The sequence below is a fragment of the Pelobates fuscus genome, chromosome 5 (genome assembly GCF_036172605.1).
Source record: "Pelobates fuscus isolate aPelFus1 chromosome 5, aPelFus1.pri, whole genome shotgun sequence".
Classification (NCBI taxonomy): Eukaryota; Metazoa; Chordata; class Amphibia; order Anura; family Pelobatidae; genus Pelobates; species Pelobates fuscus.
Window position 1 is genome coordinate 335,283,350 of NC_086321.1, and position 23,366 is coordinate 335,306,715.

Sequence of the window (23,366 nt, forward strand, 5' to 3'; positions counted from 1 at the left end):
CCCCAGGCGGCGCAGCACTGCTGTATGGAGGGCGGCCGGGTTTGAGTGACCGTCAGGAGGGAGGCGAGTAAGGACCACTAGTGGAGGGGGGGGGGGAGTAAGGACCACTAGGGGAGGGAAGGGGGGGGGAAAGGACCACTAGTGGAGGGGGTAAGGACCACTAGTGGAGGGGGGTAAGGACCACTAGGGGAGGGGAGGGGGGAGTAAGGACCACTAGTGGAGTGGGGGGAGTAAGGACCACTAGGGGAGGGGAGGGGGGAGTAAGGACCACTAGTGGAGGGGGGAGTAAGGACCACAAGGGGAGGGGAGGGGGGAGTAAGGACCACTAGTGGAGGGGGGAGTAAGGACCACTAGGGGAGGGGAGGGGAGGTGAGGAGGGGTAAGGACCACTAGTGGAGGGGGGGGGTAAAGACCACTAGGGGAGGGGAGGGGGCGAGTAAGGACCACTAGTGGAGGGGGGAGTAAGGACCACTAGGGGAGGAGAGGGGGGAGTAAGGACCACTAGTGGAGGGGGGAGTAAGGACCACTAGGTGAGGGGAGGGGGGGAGTGGGACCACTAGTGGAGGGGGGAGTAAGGACCACTAGGGGAGGGGGGGAGTAAAAACCACTAAGGGGTTTGGGAGAGGGAGGACCACTAAGGGGGGAAGGACCACCAAAGGGGGTTAAGGAGGGAGGACCACTAAGGAGAGGGGAGGAGGGTAAGGACCACTAAGGGGGGGAAGAGGGTAAAGACCACTGGGGGGGGGGGAGATTACCACTAAGGGGGTGGGGGGAGGAGGGGAAGGTCTACTAAGGGGTTTGGGAGAGGGAGGACCACTAAGGGGTTTGGGAGGGGGAGGTCCACTAAGAGGGAGAGGGGGGAGTGAGAAAACCACCAAGGGGGGACTGCAGAGGGACAAGGGGCCAAGGGAGAGCACTAAGGGACAGAAGGGGAGAACACGGAGGGACAGGAGGGAAGGGGAAATGAATACACAATCAATGCACCCCTTACAGACACACACTGCATTCAATTACATACACAGAAACACACCTTGCACCCCTTAAACACACACACACACAGAAACATACAATGCATTCCTTACACGCAAACACACACTGCATCCCCTAAAAACACACTACATCCCTTACACAAACTGGTATCCCTATACACTACATTCCATAAGAACACACACAAATTGCATCCTCTACAATAACACATAAAACATCCCCTACACACATACACTCCACTTCCTGTGAGAGAACTCATGGGTGGGCCATGTAGGTATTTATGGGTGGGCATTGTAGGCATACTCACGGTCAAGCCCTGGGGCCCAGACCTTGAGCTGTGTAAGGGGCCTTAAAAAATGGAGCTGCTTCTTGTTTGTTAATTGTTGTGAGCACTGTTAAAAACACCAGACCTGTGGAGCCAGACTGAGCCCATCATCAGTCTCTTGTCCTCATCTGGTGGTAAGTAGGCAATCCAATATATTATTAGTGGCACTAATCTCTAATTTACCTCACATTAAATGGATACTAATGTAGTGGTTCTGGTGTATATTGCCTGTGCCTGTAGGCTTTTTAATGTAAACACAGTCTTTAAAGATAAAAGACACTTTGTGAAGACTGACGTTGGCCCATATGGCAGAGCATATGGGCGGGCATTGTGATGTCACATGGTGGGCAGGACATATGGGGGGGGGGCGGCAAAATTTTTTTTGCCTAGGGCGGCAAAAATCCTTTCACCGGCCCTGCCTGTCAACTCCGTGCAGCTCCCCTGTTCAGCTCCCAGTGTAAGTCTCTCGAGATCCGCGGCTGTCAGAGCGTTGCCACGGGTTACCGTGGCAACGCTGCGCGCGGCATGCAGACCGCGAGACTTACACTCTGAGCTGAACAGGGGAGCTGCAAAGAGCTGACAGGAGCTGCTGTAAAGGTAAGTAAACGCTTCCTGCCAGCCCCCCCACTGCACAGCCCTGGCCAGGGAGGTATTGCCATAGCCCCCCTCCCTGGCAAGGTATTAAGCAGGGAGGGGGGGGACAATTTTTTTTTTTAATAATTTCATTTTATAATATTAAAATAAAAAATAGATAAAAGTAAAATAATAATATTAAAATAAAAAAAATATTAAAAATAATAAAAATGCCTTCCCCCACCCAGTTTACACACACTACACAAACACACACACTCTGCATTCACACAAACACACACTCTGCATTATATACACACAGAGTGTGTGTGTATATAATGCAGAGTGTGTGTGTATATAATACACACTGCATTATATACACACACACACTCATACAAACACACACTCTGCATTATATACACACACACTCTGCATTATATACACACACTCATACAAACACACACTCTGCATTATATACACACACGCTCTGCATTATATACACACACACTCATTCAAACACACACTCTGCATTATATACATACACGCTCTGCATTATATACACACACACTCATACAAATACACACTCTGCATTATATACACACACACTGCATTCATACAACCACACACTGCATTATATACACACACACTCATTCAAACACACACTCTGCATTATATACACACACGCTCTGCATTATATACACACACACTCATACAAACACACACTCTGCATTATATGCACACACACTGCATTCATACAATCACACACTGCATTATATACACACACATTCTGCATTCATTATATACACACACTACACACAAACACACACACTGCATTCATTATATACAGACACTGCACACAAACACACACACACACTCTGCATTCATTATATACACACACTACACAAACACACACACACTCTGCATTCATTATATACACGCACTACACAAACATACACACACACTGCATTCATTATATACACACACTGTAAATAAATATTCAATTAATGTAATTTTACTGGGATCTAATTTTATTTAGAAATTTACCAGTAGCTGCTGCATTTCCCACCCTAGGCTTATACTCGAGTCAATAAGTTTTCCCAGTTTTTGTGGTAAAATTAGGGGCCTCGGCTTATATTCGGGTCAACTTATACTCGAGTATATACGGTATATTTGATTCGATCATTGTCTAATAAAGGAAAACTCGTTTTTGTTTTACACTTACCAATATCAAAATGATGACATCACAGATTCAGTGCAAATGGTCATATTAATTTGTCAAATTCACACAATATTTACTTGTTCCTAAAGTAGTGGTTGTACTATGCAGCTCGTTAGGTGCCGCTGCTGATTAAAATGTGCTGTCGGAGCAAAAAACAAAACTAAAACAGTTTGCGTCTCGCGGAATAGGCTGGGACAAATTTGAACGTGTTTCAACAGATGGTGGGAAAATACATGAATCTGTGATTTGCGTGATAAGGCGAATATGCAATGACGTAATATTGTTAGCCTCTAAACTGTGTTTGGTGTTTCACTGTGTCAATCGTCAGGAGATCAGGAGACATTATGCTGCAAACCATTATCACTAAAGAATTTTATAGAGATTGCATTTTCATTAGGGAATTACATTGGATCAAATGGATTGACTCATCATCAGTTCCAGCATGTTATTTGGAAGAACCTGACAATGAGGTACATTACACAGCAGTTTAATGGTTGACAATAAGTGCTTTACTGAAACATTTTATTGTTTTTTTTATTTTTGTTTTTTTTTATTGCAACACTGAATGTCAATTAATTTCTAATGCTTATGCATTCCAATTTTGTCTCATGTGCGAATTGACTGTTGGCTGACATCAGTGCTATCAATCAACGAACACAACAAGGGGAGGCAAAACAGTTCTAAAAAGTGGAAAATAACCCAGTTTGATAAACTAGTTCCTACAACTACAGTAACTTGAAAATGTTACAATAATAGGAAAAAAAAATACACAACACATATACAGAGTTAGGAAAAGCATAACACGATGCAACCATTTCCAAAAGGTTAGATACTGTATAAAAAATAACAAACTTTTAAAGTGTAAACTCAAGGTAACGGTGAATGTCTCTCTGGTTTGTTTTCTGATGGCCCCTCCCCCCCCCCCCCCCCCCGGCGCCCCCTAGTTTTAATCAGTTTTGACAAAAACTGGATTTCTTCTGGCATGCACTGCTCAGCAAATTCATTGGAACGTTTCAACTTTGAAGACTCTTTGCACTCGAAAAACTACAAAAAGTTGTAGTTGCTATGGTGCTTAGACGGCCATTTTAAAGGTGAATTATTCAGGTGGTTATGGTGCTTGACAGCAGAGCTTGTAACTCCAGCTACACGCACTGTTAATTTGACAGCTGGGAATTGCACTTCCTGGCTCTCATACCAATCTATACCAATGAGTTAGGATGTCAGTTGGAGAGACATGCAGGAGTGACTTGTTTCTATGAAGCTGCTGACAGTGTGGTGTGTGGGCAGTGCATCACCAAAGAGACAGGTTACTCCTTAGACTTTAAAGCACTTGCTCCTGGGGAGCACCGTCTGCAAGTCTCTCAAATCAGATTACTGTGTGACTAAGACCTAGGAAGTGTGACTCTTTGAATGACAGGACATTAAGGTGGAGCTACGAGTTCCAATTTCTTATGCATCCATAAAAACATTCAATCTAAAGCCCTGTTTTGACACAATTAAAAAATTGAATTGTTGGGCAGCAACGCCTAGTTCTAACACCATAACCTCTCCAATCAGGTGAAGTGACTATGGTTTTTGAATGTGTCCCTTTAATAATAAAAACCTGAACTCTTTCTAGAGCCTCAAATAGTTTTTTTTCAGGTATACTATTTATGGAGCAATAATGAGAATAATAAGAATGGAAAGGATTTTATGCTGCAGTTATAAGCAATTAAGTTCTATCGTCATTGCAAGGAGCATACATTGTTATGATACTATCAATATAACTATGATTGTGATCACCAACATGGGGAAATGTTAGAAGAAATGGAGGTATTTATTACTGATAAAGATGTGGTCTGTCTTTTTTCTTTCGCATTATACTGACTACTGCTTGCTTTATGATTTCTTCCACTGACGTGCTTAATATCTTGTTTCTTTTATTTTATTAGTTAAATACATGAAAGAAATTTCTCCGTACTTCAAAGGATCACCTAGTGGCTCCAATAGTTGGGATTCCACTCCACCAGTTACTCCACTCAAGAAGGGTTCTCCTGCTCTGCCCCCGCGGGACATAAAGGATGGGAAGAGCATTCCACTGAAGATGTGTTATGTTTCCCGAAGATTCATACCCTCAGATCTTGAGCCCAGGTGGGAAGAATATAAGTGAGGCTAATATTCAGAACCTAGCACACTCACTCACTGAACTATAAACTAGCATCACATTCCATAAAATATAAAAGTTATTAAAAACACAAATAATGGGGATCTAGTTACAGTATATGATCATACATGGCATTAGCCTGTCACAATGTCAATGTAAGTAATTTTTGGCAGGTCCTATTCTGCCAAGCTAATGCCTATGGAATTAACTCAGTTACATGGGATATCCATTTGGGAATGGGCAAGATGCCAACTAGAGTTTGTTCAGACTTCAATATAGCGTATAGAAGAGAAATGCTGCGCTTACCTTAAAATGCATATTTTATAAGAGAACAGCTAAGCTAATTTATGCAACATAGAAAATACAGTACACTGCACTTTTTTTAATAATTTTTTGGAGTCTGACCAAACTTCGGTTTGCATATAAACTCCCTACCAGATCAGTGCAAGGCTTACACTCTTTAAGTGTAAGAATCTTTAAGGAATACTCATTTAAGATATAAACTGTATATTTTCTACGCCTGACACGTCTAGACACTATCACATTCTAGAAGTGTCAATCCACATAGCGGTCACCAGTGACGGCTGCGGGGAATTTTCAGGGGTAGGCAACCTTCGGCACTCCAGATGTTGTGGACTACATTTACTATAATGTTCTTATTGCCATAATGCTGGCAAAGCATCATGGAAGATGTAGTCAACAACATTTGGAGTGTCGAAGGTTGCCTACAACTGGTCTATATCCATGGAGGATCTCAGGATCTTGTGGGATCCTCCATTGACCTCAATGCTGTGCTCTCGCAAATGCATGAGTTCAGCAGAGACTTTGGCTCCTGGTGCTTTAGAGGACCAGGAGATATAACTCACCTTTACCTGACTAACCCACCCTCCACCCCCATCCCCTTCCACCGGACCACAGTGGCGATGTCACAGTCTGGTCTTTGTGAATTCTGCAAAGTCTCCAGACGGTGATCATGGCGCTTTAATTATGTCTCTTGCTTGGTTATTATTAGGATAGGTGTGAAAATGGAAGCGGATTATAGGTTTAGTAAAAAGTGAGAAACATGAAGTCACCAGCCAAGTATGATGAAAACATGACACAGGACACATCTACAGGAGTTTTCCCATGATTTGCCTGGTGGGTGAACATTTTTAATACGTATTTATTTTGCCTACACACAGTTTCCTGTAGAAAAGAAATGTAGAGGCAAACTCATATAGGCCACCATGTTTTAAAAGGTAACCTGTGAAATTTTCAGCTTGGGACCAAAGGGTTACATATTATGTTTCCAAAAATACAGTTCCAATCTCATGCATGACCTATACATGTAGGTTATATTTCTATTTTAACATCAGCTATAAAGTTTGATTTCTTAAAATACCATCTTTGTGTTTCATTATTTGTTGCACTGCAGATACCTGGAAATTTGCTCAGCAGATGGCCGAGATGTTTTATTCCTGCGGGCGAAGGACGAGGGCACAGCTCAGTCTTGGTTTAATGCCATCCACACCAATGTTTCTTGTCTTATACCACGGATTCGAGAGGATATCAAGCAGTATCTAGGCAAAGAGGTTAAACACATGGGTTGGCTGACTGAGCAGGTAATATACAATTTACAATAATATACAATTTCTATGACTTCATTGTAGTGCAGTTTAGATATCGAAAATATTGTTGGACTTTAAAACCACATTTATACCAGCACATTGCCCACTGGATATTACAGAGGATGAGGTTCAAATACAGCTAGAGATCTGTAATCAGTGTTAATGAAAGTCAACCAGATATCTTTCTATTTTGATTGCCAGCTCACCCAGGATGGCAAGCGGAATCTATTGGCCATTCTTACAGAGAAGGATCTCTTGTTATACAACAGTCTCCCACACACCCGAGAGGGCTTCAGCAAACCAGCTTTCTGCTATCCTCTCATTGCCACAAGGTAAGAAAAACAGTGAATCAACAAGCTTTCAAATGTGACTTTGGTCGAAAATGACCTGTTTGCTTACAAAATGTATAATTCACAGGACCAGAGTAGGCTACAAAAACAAATCCTGGACACAGTCCACAAAACAACCAAACCAAAATACATTCTAGCTGATTCAGCTTCCCTCTAGTGCAAAAGTATCATATTCCCTTCACTAATTATGCAAAACAAAACTGGGCAACAAAGAAAAAGGGAATAGCACAGATAATAAATAAAAGGCACTTAGAATAAAAATAATATAAATCCACTGCACAAAGTGAAAAAGACTAATGCAATGTGTTCATTTATCATTTATTGTAACAAACTAGCAATAAAAAAGTTATATATATATATATTTTTTTGTCAATGTAAGTAAAACAAACAAATATAATCACTGATAATTTAAGGCGGCATGCACCATCTTTTAAGCAAATATTCAAACCAAAATAAAGCAAGAACAACTTAGAAAAGTATGTAATAAACGTTTCTAAACTGACTATAAACTTGGTCAGATTCCATTGCTGGACACACCTCTCAGCTATGGGAGATCAGCCCCTCTTACCCACCTATCTCAGGCAGAAACACAACATCAATTAGTTTTTTGCATTTTTCACACACAAGCAAATATTAACACTAACTTTGGCCAGTGTTTGTGACTAAGTGGCTACTAAAAAAGACTGGACATACCCCATTTGTAACACCTTGGGTTGTCTTCTTTTGCAAATGGTATGCCATCAATGGGGTAATTTGTATTCCTGGGCTACCATTTGGTCTCAAAGGCAACATAACCAGTCTGGCAAATTTCAATGGGTGTAAACTGAAAAATGTAACATGCTATATTTGACCCTGTAACTTTCCAAAACACCATAAAACCTGTACATTGGGGGTACAATTTTACCCGTGAGACATCGCTGAATACAAATATGTGTACTTTATTGCAGTAACAGCTAACAGTATTATGACATTCACAATTAAAATGCCATGCAAAAAAAAAAAAGTCTTAATTTCTCATTTAAAAAAAATATTTTATTCATATTAAAATAATGTGTAATATATAAATATTTTATGTGGCATGAAAGCCCTTTTTTCGTGAACAAAATGATATATAATAAGTGTGGGTGCACATAATATGAAAGAGGTGAATTACAGTAGAACAGACAAATAGCGCAAATTCAAGGTTTTATTTTTGTTTTGTTTTGATCACAACTTGTACAACTGCCTCAGTCCTTAAGAGGTTAAGTAATGTCACTAAACATAAACATAAAATTCCAGATAAAAAAACACAAACAAACAGGTAGTTCAGAATCTCTGTAGAAGAGAGAAACAGACTCACCCAGGTATGAGATACCAGTCCAGTTTTCATTTCATCACATATTTTTTGCCACCCCCCATATGCTCTACCCACTATGTGACATCTAGATTGCCTACTTACCACCAGATGAGGACGAGAGGAGGATGATACAGTCTGGCTCCACTGGTCTGGTGTAGAACAGGCTCTCCTGAGGCCGTTTGTAACTTTGCTCACAAAAATCAATGCCCCGGGGAACAAGAAGCAGCTTCTTTTATGAGGCCCCTTACACAGCTCAAGGTCTCGGCCCCCAGTGCCTGACCGTGAGTATGCCCACAAGGTCTGCCCGTAAGTCCACCTACATGGCCCACTAATGAGTTCGCTAACAGGGAGTAGAGTGTATGTGTGTAGGGGATGTGTTATTGTAGAGGATGTAATGTAGCGTGTAGGAATACCAGTTTGTGTATGTAGGGGATGTAGTGTGTGTGTATAGGGGATGCAGTGTCTGTGTAGTGGATGCAGTGTGTTTGTGTGTAAGGGATGCATTGTGTGTTTCTGTGTGTGTGTGTGTGTGTGTGTGTGTGTATGTTTGTAAGGGATGCTTACAAAAAGGTGTGTTTCTATGTGTGTAAGTTATGCATTGTGTTATATTGTGTTTTTATGTTTAAGGGATGCAAATGTGTTTCTATGTATGTAAGGGGTGCATTGAGTGTGCGTAAGAGGTGCATTGAGTGTGTGTGCATTATGTTTGTGTGTTTGTGTATGTGTAGGGGATGCATTGTGTGTTTATATATGTAAAGGATGCAGTGTGTGTACGGGATACATTGTGTGTTTCTGTGTATGTGTGCAAGGGATACATTGTGTTTGTGTGTGTGTGTGTGTGTGTGTGTGTGAAAGGGATGCATTGAGTGTTTCTGTGTGTGTGTGTGTGTGTGTAGGGTTGCATTGTCTATTTCTGTGTGTAGGGATGCATTGTGTGTTTGTTTGTGTGAGTAGGGTTGCATTGTATGTTTCTGTGTGTGTGTAGGCATGCATTGTGTATATGTGTGTGTAGTGTGAAAGAGAGAGTTTGTGGGGTAGGATGGGGGCTTGAGTCTTGCCAGGGAAAGAGTGAGGAGCAGCTTTTTATTTTTATTATTCAATTTATTTTTAAAAGTGTTGTGTCTAACATCCCCCTTTAGTGTATCTCTTACAAGCCCCCTGTGTGTCTCTTATCTCCCCTCTTTGCATGACTCGTATTTTCCCCTCTTTGTATGTCTCCTACATCCTCCCAACCCCTTTGTGTGTCTTACTTCCCCCAGCCCCTTTGTGTCTTTTACTCTCCCCAGCTCTTTTGTGTGTGTCTCTTTCACCCCAGGCCCCTCTGTGTGTCTTTCTCCTCTCCAGGACCCTCTGTGTGTCTCCCTCACGAGCGTCTATGTGTGCCTCCCTCCCGAGTCCCTGTGTGTCTCTTTCTCCTCTGCCAGCCCCTTTTTGCTTCTCTTTCGCCCCTTCCTCAGCTGCTCTGTGTGTCTATTCACGTCTTCCAGTCCCTTAATGATCTCTTTCACTTCCCCCACCACCCTGGCAGGAGGGAATGCTGTGCGCTTCCTTGCTACCAGTCACTCTAATCTTGGACTCCCTGGCCGGTGCGCCCTAATGGACGCACCGGCCCTGTCTGTGCTGCCTAAAGCCTTCATACAGTAGGTATGCTTACCTTAAGCTGCCCCACCTCTTCATAGACATCTTTATTAGACTCCTGGTGCTTCATCTATTCACCTAGCATGAGACTTGTCTGTACTGTATTTCACAAACACCCTTCTCTAAACATGCTTGCAACTTGGTTCCAGGGGTGGGGAAGGGGTGTGGGAGGGGCAGGGGGGAGAGGATTAAAAATCACTATTTGCCTGCACTACACCAAAATAATAATAAAAATCTCCCTTAAAGGGACACTATAGTCACCTGAACAACTTTAGCTTAATGAAGCAGTTTTGGTGTATATAACATACTCCTGCAGCCTCACTGCTCAATCCTCTGCCATTTAGGAGTTAAACCCCTTTGTTTATGAACCCTAGTCCCACCTCCCTGCATGTGACTTGCACAGCCTTCCATAAACACTTCCTGTAAAGAGAGCCCTATTTAGGCTTTCTTTATTGCAAGTTCTGATTAATTAAGATTTTCTTATCCCCTACTATGTTAATAGTTTGCTAGACCCTGCAAGACCCTCCTGTATGTGATTAAAGTTCAATTTAGAGATTGAGATACAATTATTTAAGGTAAATTACATCTGTTTGAAAGTGAAACCAGTTTTTTTTTTCATGCAGGCTCTGTCAATCATAGCCAGGGGAAGTGTGGCTAGGGCTGCATAAACAGAAACAAAGTGATTTAACTCCTAAATGACAGTGAATTCAGCAGTGAAATTGCAGGGGAATGATCTATACACTAAAACTGCTTTATTTAGCTAAAGTAATTTAGGTGACTATAGTGTTCCTTTAACACCACCCATACTTAGTTCTACTATGAAAAGCTGCCACAGAAAGGCAAGCTGTAATGGTGTGTCCCCAAGCAAATTAGATTAACAACTATCAAAACAGAATTTAGAAAAATATCTCTGCAACGGAAAGTACTAGTAAATGGGTCTCTTGAATAACTTGGATCTTGCTAGCGTGGATCTTTACAAGACAAAGGCAAAACTTAATAAAGGAATATTTATTGTGAACAAAACTCACAGCAAACGCAAGAAAAATATATGACAAACAATTTACACCAACAGCAGTAAAAAAATTAAAAAGGAGAAATTAACAGATATTCGGATTACTTACCTCACTGTTACAATACTGGAGTTTTCAGTCTGTGGGAGCTCCGATAGAAACTGTCACTCATCCAACTTAGATCTGGCTTCTAGATAACACATGGATCATTAGCATTCAAAAATTTAAATTTTTTTCCCCCATATCACATTTCCAAGCCGGCCTGGGAGGAGGTATAAGGCGGGAGGAGGTGTAAGGCTAAAGGAAAGGCTTGACTGTAGGAAGTTGCCCTCCCATGCCCTTCCTTTGTTTAAATCGAACCCCAATCTATATGGTAAAGTGTATTAATATCTTGTTGTAGTTGGTGTCTGGCCACAGAAAAAATTCTTACATCTGTGAATTTGTTGCAGTTTATAAATTTCATAGAAATGTTCAATTCCTCGTTACACTCTCCTAATACAGCGGACTTCACAGTTCCTTCAAAATGGCCCAGGTTACAATAGTCCTGTTTGGATTCCCCTTGTAGGGTATGCTGTCACCGTTATGAATATTTATACCAAGGGCACGATTATTCATCCCTGATAATTATTGTTTTTTTTGGTTATGCCCCTTGGCAAAGAATTGTCTCCTAAATGCTATTGGTCTCTTAGCATATCAAAAGAGCCAATGTCTGTGAAGTGGGTTGCAGTTATCCAGTCTTAAAAAAGGATAGAAATCATGCAATGTGTGTGTAAAATTGCAATAGTGGTGGAAATTGGCAAAACATGATAGTGGAATTTCACTTTATGAAATTCTCAATATTTATGGTCTGGTGAGAGTATTGCTTTAAGTTGTGTTGGTGCCTGGACTGTGCCTTTTAATAATTAAAATCAGAGACCTATCCATGCATGATACCAGCGTAGAGTATATTGATGTACATCTTATTATTCAGAAGCAACTTCATAGGTTAGTGATTATACTGTCCTCATTTAATATATTGTTACCACTAGGCAAATTTAAACATTTACAAATCCGAGGAAGGACAGGAAGTCAAGGGCCAGGGATTTGGGGTTGCTGATGAAGTGTAGATGTAGAGGTCATATGAGTTGAACTTAGGTGAACTGGTGAAGAAACAGGAATTGCCCACACCTTGGCTTACTACAGACAGCTGTCTCAACATGATGAGGCTTGTCTTACCTCAACAGTGTTATTGTTTCTCGTCATGTTGTCAAAAAGCAGTACATTGCAAGGTGAAACACCTGTGTTTAAGAATAAACAGTGTGTTTAAAATAGGAGGTCAATGCTTTTGTAGGATACAGAAACAACATGGGCCGGAAACCTATTGAACAACGGTGATGTTTGTGTTGATTGCAATCGCTTTAAAGCTTCTGTGTATGAGGCAGGTGCTTAAAGTTTTCAGTTTGAATAGTAAAGACATAGGTGTGCACAAACAAAAAAATACCCTCTAAACACAATCTAAAATAGTGTTTTAGAAAATGTAGAACAAAGTACATGTTTTATTTTTCTGCTCAATGACCAGGTGTATACAGATATAGTCATGATTTGTTTATCTTTAAAAACACAACTTAACCTAAACCCAGGCACAAAAAAAGCAAAACATGGTAATTAAACAAAGGAAAGAACTAATGCAATTTAACCCCAAAGTTTATCAAATGGTTGTACTACCATCTAGTGGTGGAATCTAATAACTGTAACCATTTGCTGATTGTTGTGTTAGTATTTTAGGATTGGTTGTAAATGAATCGTATTAGCTCCCAGCCTTTTGCTCTGAACAGAAGTGGACATATTACTATTCATAGGCGTACCTAAGTTACATGGTACCTGGGGCGTAAAAATATTCTGACACCCCCACCACCACAATCTGTAAAAAAACTAAAAAAAACATACACAAATGAGCAAATAATTGATCATTGATATACACACATTGACATATATACACTGACAAACACAGAGTGATATACATACACACTCATACACAAATACACACACAGACTAAAATATACACACAGACACATTCAAATACACACACAGGCTCATATACACACACTGACTCAAACGTGAGGAAAGAGAGACCGGTCCTGCAACTGGAAGTAGGGGCTAGAGTGAGGGCCCCCTTCCTTGGCCGGTTGAAGAGCCCGACTGCTTAGTCTGCCCCTAAATAGCACCTCCATAATGAGGGGCAGCCGGTGTAGACCGCCCCCCTCTTAGTACGTCACAGTTTCTATGAACTTTTTAATGATGCTTAATGTCAAAGGAAATCATAGTTAGTTTGAATTTTTGTTTTGTTTTATTAAGAAAATAACAAGAATGAAATTGTGCATCTTTAAATATTAGCAACTGGTATTTTTAAAAATGAATTGTGATGATGCAATAAATACTTTATAACATAGGAATGTTTGCATTGCAAATAAAATGTTGCATTAATTATCATACTGTATAAAATGAATGTGCTGTGTTTAAAATAGTATGGCACTTCTGGAAAGATGTTTTTAAAAACACAGTTGAATTTATGTTTTCTGCCTCTTTTGCCTAGAACATAATATTTTACAGCATGCATACAACCAACTTGTCATGACAATGTTGCCATTTTCCACTTCCTCTTTAGACTTGTACACTCTGGACCTTCAAAAAGCTCTCAAATGTATGATACAGAGTTGGCATTTGCTCTACGTTCTGGCACTCAGAAAGGAGTAGAAACTCATCTTTTCAGTGTGGAAACGCATCGCGAGTTAGCAGAATGGACACGGACACTAGTTGATGGTTGTCACAGTGCAGCTGAGCTTATACAAGAAGTGACCACAGGTAATAGGCAGCTAACTGCTTTAACATTGACAGAAACTGTGAAAATATATCAAGACATAAATCTAGACTTGGTTCTAGAGATAAATATGGGTCATGATAGTAATAGAGGCCTGGTTCTAGAGAGATTCGCGTAGACATGAGAATAGAATGATTGATAAAGAGAGAAATGTAGTAAACTATGGTTCTAGAAATGAATTTAATGAGTGGTTTAAACCTAGAAATGGATCTAGGCATGGATGTAAAGAGAGTAATTTAGCTATGGATATAGAGAGACCGGTCTAGACATGGTTTAAGATATACAAATAATTCTACAGTTGAGACTAGAAATACAGGTGGTTTGAAACACAGGCCTACGAGTAGATCTAGAGAGTGTGAGGGCTCTATAAATGAGTCAAGCAATAGATATGGATCTAGAGAGATTGGTCTAGGCATCAGTATAGAGAGTGATCTAAAGAGAAAGAAATGGATCAACATTCAATATTTACAAATGCAACTGGAGGCATGTCTAGAAAATAAGCTAGAGGTTGAGTATACAATTGGATCTGAAGATGTTCTAGATATGGGTCTAAGTGATATGGATATCCAGAATTTGATCTAGACACAGAAACCATGCTGTGGGTTTACAGATGGATCTGCAAATGGGTGTAAACATAGAGGGACATCTACAAATGGATCTATAAATTGATATAGCGAGAATTAGCTGTAGCGATAGATCTACGGTAGTTATGAATAAAATAGATCAACAATGTTAAGATACAAAACAAAAAAAATATTAATTTAAGCATACACAATAATCTAAAAAAATGCATATGCAGAAAATATAAAAGGAAACACTTAGAAAAAGTGGAGTCTCTAGAGGTTCTATAATGTAAGCCAACCAAATAGAGACTGGTGACCAAATCATAGAATACTCACCACAGATGAGAATTTTCTGACTGCAGGCAGAGTTTATCCATGAAAAGAATCAACATTGTATGGTGAGATAAAGAAATCACTTAAAATAATTAAACAGTGCTGGAAAATTAGATCTCTGCTAAATTTAACTATGCAATCCATAATGTTCTCCTAGATATGGTCTAGAAAAGCATCAAGACATCGGCCTAAAGCATAATCTTGACTAATTTCAAAGGAACATGGTCTTGAGACTAGAAAAGGACTTGGGAGTGAATCTAGTGATAGCGAAGGTTGTATGCAGTGGTCCATACATTAATTTGGAGCTGGAGATAGAGCTAGACATGGGTCAACAATTTCTGTTAGATTTCTGGTAATAGTCGTTTCCATATATATGCAGGAGCAGGTTCGAACCACTAATCTAGGCTTTAGAAAAGGAATTTATACAGGGGTCTAGAGAACTATCCAAGGATTTATTTGGGTATGAAGAAAACTCTATACTTGAGTTTATATATGGATCTAGAGAGTACTCTATACATATGTGATCTAGATAGATCTATAGATGAGCCTAACTGTACATAGTGGTCTAGAGGAGGGCTATATATAGAGAACTAGTGCGGTTAATCTAAACAAAAGTTTAGATATTCATCTGGAAATTTGTTTATGTACGGATATAGAGGGGATATGGGGAAGATAAAGGAGAATCTTGTCATGGGACTAGAGATTAAATCTCAAAGGAGATGATCTAGAAAGATTGATTTAGCCATGCATCCAGAGATAGACATTAATCGAGACATGGGTCTAGAGCAATGATTTCCAACCCATACCTTAAGACTCATGGACAGTTCAGTATTTAGGCATATCACAGTTCTTTTCCATTTGGTGCTCCTTGATGATTGGATAGGGAACCATTGGTCTAGAGATACGTTTAGCCTGGTCATGGGTCTAGTTGGATGTAAAAAGAGTTCTAAACATGGATCAAGTTATAGATATTGATCTAAATGGGCTCAGAGATAGAGAAGGAAGTAGACATTGGTTTAGGGATGGATATAGACATAATTCAAGACACTCATTTATATATGGGTCTAGAGAGAAGTAGGTCTGACTCTAGAGATGTATCAGAAAGTGAGAGAGAATGTGGCATGTGTCCAGGTTCGGAAATAGACAAAGGTCAAGAGAGGATAGATGAAGAGATCTGCCTATGAAGGTGTGGTTAGGGCTACATAAACAAAGTGATTTAACTAAATGGCAGCGAATCTAGCAGTGAGACAGAATGGGCATGATATGTACATTATAACCACTTAATTAAGCTAAAGTTGTTTTGTTTGTTAGAGTGTCCCTTTAAAGAAATACACACTTGTGAATTTTTAGACTAGCTTCACTGGAGTCATACACATTGTATGCTAGTGATCTACATTTGTATTTTAATTTATATGACATTTATATATGACCAACACTACCTTCTAATTCTTTTAGCATGCACGTGGGGTGGGAAGGAGTGTGCTCTGTCCATTCACATTGATCATGGATTCACCCTCTTCACGGAGGAGCCTGGTCTAAATAGGATTATCCACCTCCATAAGCCTTTTGAGAAGCTCCGAATGTCTTCCGATGATGGAGCAAGGATGTTATATCTGGATTTTGGAAATCCCGACGGCGAACTTGTACGTAAAAAAGGCAATAATTCCATCCAAATCTGTCTACATAACTATGATAGATACATACATAATGTTTCTCACTAACATGTCTCTCACTTTCCCACCAGAAACTGGATCTTCACTCTTGTCCCAAAACCATTGTCTTCATCATTCACTCTTTCTTATCAGCCAAAGTGTCCCGTCTTGGCCTTCTAGCATAAGCAAAGAGGCATTGTGGACTTCTGCCAGCAATCATGCGGGTCCATGGACTAACTCGCTACTGAGATCATGAAAACTACCAAAAGAGTCTGGGAAGTTCTCAGTATCTTCAACTGAATATGTGTGCATATATATATATATATATATATATATATATATAAATGTGTATATCCACAAACGATGTATGCATGCCTTTGCCACATATATGTATATACACTCAAATATGTATAGTATACATTTGAGTGTGTATATATACACAGAAACATATATATATATATATATATATATATATATATATATGTATATATATATGTAGATGTGCAATGGTTTGATATACTACATACATAAACAAAGCACATATTGCATATTGCTCCAGAAATCACTGTTTCAATAATGTGGGAATGGAAGAGTTAAAGAACATTAAATATTGGTGCTATTACATCACTAGCATTACTAATCAAAACACTTGTTAGCCACATCACCGAGAACAATTTCAACCAATTCGCAGAGATACAGCGTTCTGTTCTTTAAGTGTGAGTTGACAAATTATGTCTCTACAATTTAATGAATTTGCTAAAAAAAAATTCCCAGTATCACTAATTATTTTAGCCTAAATGTTGCAACTCCGTCATTGGTCCCTCACAGCTCACTATTTCGTAAATATACCTTAAAGTGTTTTTTTTTTTGTCTGAAATAGAAAAACAAATGATACATTTAGTGTCTGTTAAGAAATATCGTGCCTTATACATATATTTTTTATATTAACGATTAAATGCACAATATTAAAGAAGCACATAAATTAGTTATTACATACAGGATAGATAAGTAAAGATATTCTGTGCCTTCAAGTGACTGATATAGTATCCACTGTCAAATCATTAAAATACTTTGTATGAAGCTAAACAAACAAATTATTAAAATATCTGCTTTACCGTTTTAATCAGATTTCTTGTGGCAGCTTTTGATTTTATATATTTTGTGCATTTTGTTAAATAATTATATATACATATACCAAGATATAATAATGACATATATTAGAAGCAGATATAATTTTATCACTGTTTAAATGAAAAAAAATATATGATTAATTTAGGAATTCTTTTATTTTTTAATCAGAGCACTAGATTTTATCTAAAGATTACCGTTTCCAATTTATGAGCCCCATACAGCGAAGCACACTAAGCACCATAATCACTGTATCTCATTGTAGTAGCTGTAGTGCATAGTCCATTTTTATGCAGTTTGACAAAAAGCTCCGTGGCTGTGGTTTGACTAATGTTGACCTCTACTTGAATTGGGTTTTAGCCTCAGTTGTTGTCAAGGATTGACCCAATGGAGAAGGGCAACACCCAAAGTTTCCTTGCACCATAGCCACTTCAAGGAACTCTAGTGGTTATTATGGTTCTTAAAGTGCCAGTTTCACCAAATTCCTTATGATGTGACAGCTTTCCATTGGAAAACCATGCCAGTCATGTGCTGCAAGATGTGGGTTCATACAAATATTATTATTATATTATTATTAAATTAATGGAACAATGGTATTAGCTGTTCAGCCAATAAGCTTGTCCTTTTGGGTTTGATGAAGGATTCAGTTCCTTGAGATATATATTCTCCTTTAACCAAGTTGCGTTTCTATTTTTAAGGAGAACTCTAAACTAGTGTTTCCTAAACCAGTCCTCAAAACCCACCAACAGTCCAGGTTTTGTCAGTATCTCCATTGGAATAAAATAGGGAAATACATAAATCCTGAACTGTTGGTGGGCCACGAGGACTGGTTTGGGAACCACTGCTAAACACCTATAGCTTACTATAGTTTGACACAAAACAGAGCTTACCTGGTATCCAAAGCATGTCCCTCTACAGCCTGCATTATGTATACAAATCTGTCTAAATGTGGATTCTAAGTCATTCTAAGTCAAGCCACCTCTGACACTCAGACTTATCATTTTAATCAACATTACTTGGAGTGTGCATTTGCAAATTGCTTTATGAGCAAGATTTTTAAAATTTTATTTATGAAATGCATTTTTTTTAATTAGGCAAAAGAAACAAAATTTGAGCTTCAGATGACCAAACTAGATATATATATATATATATTTTATTATTTTTTATTTTTATAAAATTATATTTTATAGATAAGATTATTAAAAAGGCAAAATTATGGAGGACACACCTCATGCCCACTTTCATTAAGAGGCATGGATGTGGTAAAACCTCTCATGTAATTTTGTATTGGACACTTAATGCCAGACTTGGCATCTCCATGGCACTGTACAATATATTCCTTATTATCTTTACAAGTGTGCTTTGCTGCCCCCAGTGGTTACAGTAATCTATTGCCATTACTTTGGTGGAAGTGGATGGGTTCTGAGTGACAGGAGAGCCCTGGGTATCAGGAGATCCCTGGTTTGTGTCAAACGTGTCTAAACAATGTAACAAAAACTGAAGAGACGATCCAAAGACTCCTTTCACTATATCTACTATAATAAACTGCAATGGTTGTGATATTTATGAAGTACCTTAGCACTACTGCCCCCTAACTGTTGGGTACAGATGACAATACCCTCAGTCAGTTTAAAGTAGGTAACATGACATCCTGTTAATATAGAGCAGCGGTTGAGTTTAAAATCTTTTTCAGCGAGGAGGCAGATTTGGAACAAGACAAAAACAGGTTTTAATTTAGCTCATTAAAGAGTAATTAATTTAATTTCTCCACCAATGTCAACATTTGATTAAATAACCACACAATATTTTAACTATTTTTATGAAGTTTGTTACAGCAACTGTCTGCCAAATAATAAAATTATTAAGATGAAATTTACTGATAATTGTGTTTTTTTTTTTTCACGGGGAAAAAAATATAGATTGGAGCTTTGAATAGATTATAAAGAATATTTGAAACTACCCTGTAAATGCGTACACGTTTCTCTGAATATACAGCATTGAGAGATTCAGTTGTCCAGTTCAAAAAAGGAGGATTTAAAAAATTACAAATTAAAAATGACATAGTAAAAGTTGTCTAGAAAATTTTCTATTTGCTTTGCATCATGCAAGACAGCGCAGTGCTGTGAGACAATATCCGCATACATTGGGTCCATTTTCTATTCTTCAACGGTCAAGTTTCATGATTCTAAAATAGCTTTGGAAATCATTTCCAACCTATAGCAGCTTTCATGCTCTGAAATATAACATTTGTATACATTCAGCTATGTTGCAGCTGCTGAATGTTCATCAGGGTTATTCACTAATGTGAGCAGGGAATTTCAAATTTAAAGCAGCACTATCACTGCCTGGGGACTTTCAGGATTTGGCAAGACCCCCAATGGTGACATCGCCGGGGTGGTTGCAGGTTAAGGTGTGTGTGAGAGTACAGGCGAATGTACAGAATTTAGGTCTATGGAGGAGACTGTGGAATTCTATCTTTATGAAATACTCATTTCAAGGGGGAGGGGTGGGGGGGAGGAGTGCCGCTTTAATGTCGAAATAGCTGAACAGGAAAATTCCCCCAGTCACCTATGCTTTCAATTAAGCTACTTTGAACTTCAATTTGAAATCAATTTTGAATGCCAAGCAATTCTCATTTTAGTTAATAACCCTGTACCTGTCTCAAACTGAAAGGAATAAAAGCTGCTAAGTGTTATTTAGTGTGGCGGACCGCCAGGTCCCCCGAATGGGTACCTCTGCCAATCACGCTTCCTAGTTATCCCCGAGATACTATAAGCACTTCACCGGACACCATAAGCACTGTAGCCCCTTAGCCGCACAGCTTGGCTGGGGTCTCGCCTTGTCCGGCCACCCTGAACCCAAGTCCAGGATCCAGCTCCCAGTGGGTTGACCTCTACTACAGAGAGTATAGCAGTAATTATAGCCAGTGTAGCATTCCCTCTCACACAAGCCGAGGCTTAATGCTGGGAAGTAGTCTGTTTTATTCAGGGCCACACACTGCCTTTTATGCACAAGCCCATGCAAGGGGTTTCTCACACAAAATCACAGGGTAATTCCTCCCCCTGTGCCTAAGAAATAATTGAGCTAGGAACTGTACTAACTCAATTATCTCCAGTTACGGAAAACACACAATTTACAAACACCCCAAAAGTACCCCCAAAATAAATGCAAACCCCACAAAAGTCACAACCACTGATAGCTCCGATCTGGGTGACCAACATATCCAAAAATCACCCAGATCGGTTCAGGGGTTCAGGTTTTCCATGGAAGTCACTTCTTTGACCGACTGCACACATGGCGTAAGCCCAAAATAGTTCCATGAGAAAAGTGGTAATGGTGGGTCAACTTCGCTAACATAAAAACGAAAGAATTACTGAACGTAGTCTATATTTGAACCGTGGAGCTTGTTTCCCTCATCCAGACGAACGATTCCACCGTGTTCTTCTAGGATCTACAGAACTGAACGCAGGCGATGATGGTGTCCAGTGTTAGGGAGTTTTAGTGTCCGATTTTACTTCCATGAACTCGACGACCAAACACCGCTGCCTGTGTTCATGTGAACAAGATGGCCGTCACCTCGTAGTCGTTCATATGAATTGCGGCCACCAAGACGAACAATTAAAACACTGAGGTGAGAATTGTTACCAGATGTCAGTAAGGCTTAACAAGCACACGGTGGTCCATGGTTCCCGAACAGTATAGGGAAATGGTACGAACAAAGTCTTTTAACAGGGTTTTTGCAGGGCCCATAGTCTTTGGGCAGGAGGCTATCCAGCAGGCCCCTCCAGGAACACGTGGCAGAGGCATCTTTGACACATTTAGCACCTGCTTTCTACAGTGGACAAAAACCATTATACATGAAAACTATCTATACATCTTAGATTAGAAAGATACACATGTAATATAAGCACAAATGCCTTATCTGTAAGTGTTGTGTGGACACATCTATATATATATATATAGATAGCTTTCAATGCATAACTCTACATGGTAGGTTCATACCACACATACGCAAACTATCAATAAAAGTGTGTGGATAAAAAGGTCTGGTACCTGTTTTAAAAAAAATAAAGATTGTTTTTTAAGTATACCTTATTCCCTCACAACAGATTCTTCCCATTGTTTCAAATGTGATGTATTGAAAAGAAAATGGTTACAGGCCACTATGGTCACCAAGATAACTTTAGCTTAATAAAGCAGTTTTTGTGTATAGATCATGCCCCTGCCGTCGCACTGCTCAATTATCTGCCATTTAGGAGTTACTTCAGTTGGTTTATGCAGCCCTAATCACATCTCCCTGCAGGCAGGGGCGGACTGACCACTCGGGCACATCGGTCATGGTCAGAGGGCCTGAGACAGCCAGGGGCCCAGCCGCACAGCCATGCTCCAGCTGGAGAGATCAGAGCTCTCTCCAACTGGAAAAGCAAAATAAAAAAAATCTTTCATTAATAGGTTGTGTGGCCCCTGATGCTCTGCATGTCACCCCAACCCCCCATCCTTAAATGAGACCTGGCAGCTTCACCAGCTCTCTCTGCCAGGTCTCCTTCCTGACCCATGCGGCTCTGTGTGATGGGGAGAAGCGGGGGTAGGAAGTGACATCACTTCCTGTCTACTCCTCTCACACAGAGCCTGATCAGCGCGGTAAAGGAGCAGCAGCCTGGGAGCAGAGAGACAGGTAAGATATAGTCACCCCCTCCCTCACTCTGTCACTAGTCACCCTCCCTCTGTCACTAGCCACCCTCCCACTGTCACTAATCACCTGCCCTCACTGTCACTAGCCACCCTCCCTCACTGTCACTAGCCACCCCCTCTCCCTCTGTCACTAGCCACCCCCCGTCACTCGCCACCCCCCTCTGTTACTAGTCACCCTCCCTCTGTCACTAGTCACCCCCCCTCACTGTCACTAGCCACCCCCCCATCACTAGCCAACCCCCCTCACTGTCACTAGTCACCCCCTCCCTCACTCTGTCACTAACCACCCCCTCACTGTCACTAGCCACCCCCCTCTCCCTCTGTCACTGTGTATCCCTCTCTCTGTCACTAGTCACCCCCTCCCTCTGTCACTAGTCACCCCCTCCCTCACACTGTCACTAGTCACCTCCTCCCTCTGTCACTAGTCACCCCTTCCCTCCCTTACTCTGTCACTAGTCACCCCCTCCCTCACTCTGTCACTAGTCACCCCCTCACTCTAGTGACAGAGTGAGGGAGGGTGTGACTAGCGACAGAGTGAGGGAGGGAAGGGGTGACTAGTGACAGAGTGAGGAGGTAACTAGTGACAGTGTGAGGGAGGGGGTGACTAGTGACAGAGGGAGGGGGTGACTAGTGACAGAGAGAGGGATACACAGTGACATGATATCATCCGATATCATTGCTCCCCAACAAAATCATGGAAAACTGCGTTCACACTATGTGAGTATTATCATCAATCAAACTAGCTGACCTCTGATCAATCAGGCTTTCGTCCAAATAACTCAACTACAACTGCCCTGAACTGACCATGGCATTCTCTTGCCAAAACGTAAAAAAAAAACTCAGGCATTGGTGATCGTCCGCTAACGTGGTTTCAATCATATGTATCAAATTAATCACAATATGTGTCCATTTCTGATAGCATCTCCCTCTCCCGGTCATGTGTGGTGTTCCCCAGG

At 40.3% G+C, this 23,366-nt stretch overlaps 1 protein-coding gene across 1 annotated transcript in view; it reads left to right on the forward strand.

The window, feature by feature from the left end:
* The window catches only part of SNTA1 (syntrophin alpha 1), a 54,028-nt gene extending 34,438 nt beyond the window's left edge, over nucleotides 1–19,590 (forward strand). The window contains exons 3-8 of the mRNA XM_063455739.1: nucleotides 5,033–5,231; nucleotides 6,659–6,845; nucleotides 7,053–7,183; nucleotides 13,830–14,026; nucleotides 16,394–16,581; nucleotides 16,683–19,590. Coding sequence (XP_063311809.1) covers nucleotides 5,033–5,231; nucleotides 6,659–6,845; nucleotides 7,053–7,183; nucleotides 13,830–14,026; nucleotides 16,394–16,581; nucleotides 16,683–16,775 — 995 coding nt within the window. The 3' untranslated portion in view covers nucleotides 16,776–19,590. The remainder of the gene's footprint in view (nucleotides 1–5,032; nucleotides 5,232–6,658; nucleotides 6,846–7,052; nucleotides 7,184–13,829; nucleotides 14,027–16,393; nucleotides 16,582–16,682) is intronic.
* Nucleotides 19,591–23,366: the final 3,776 nt, after the last annotated feature.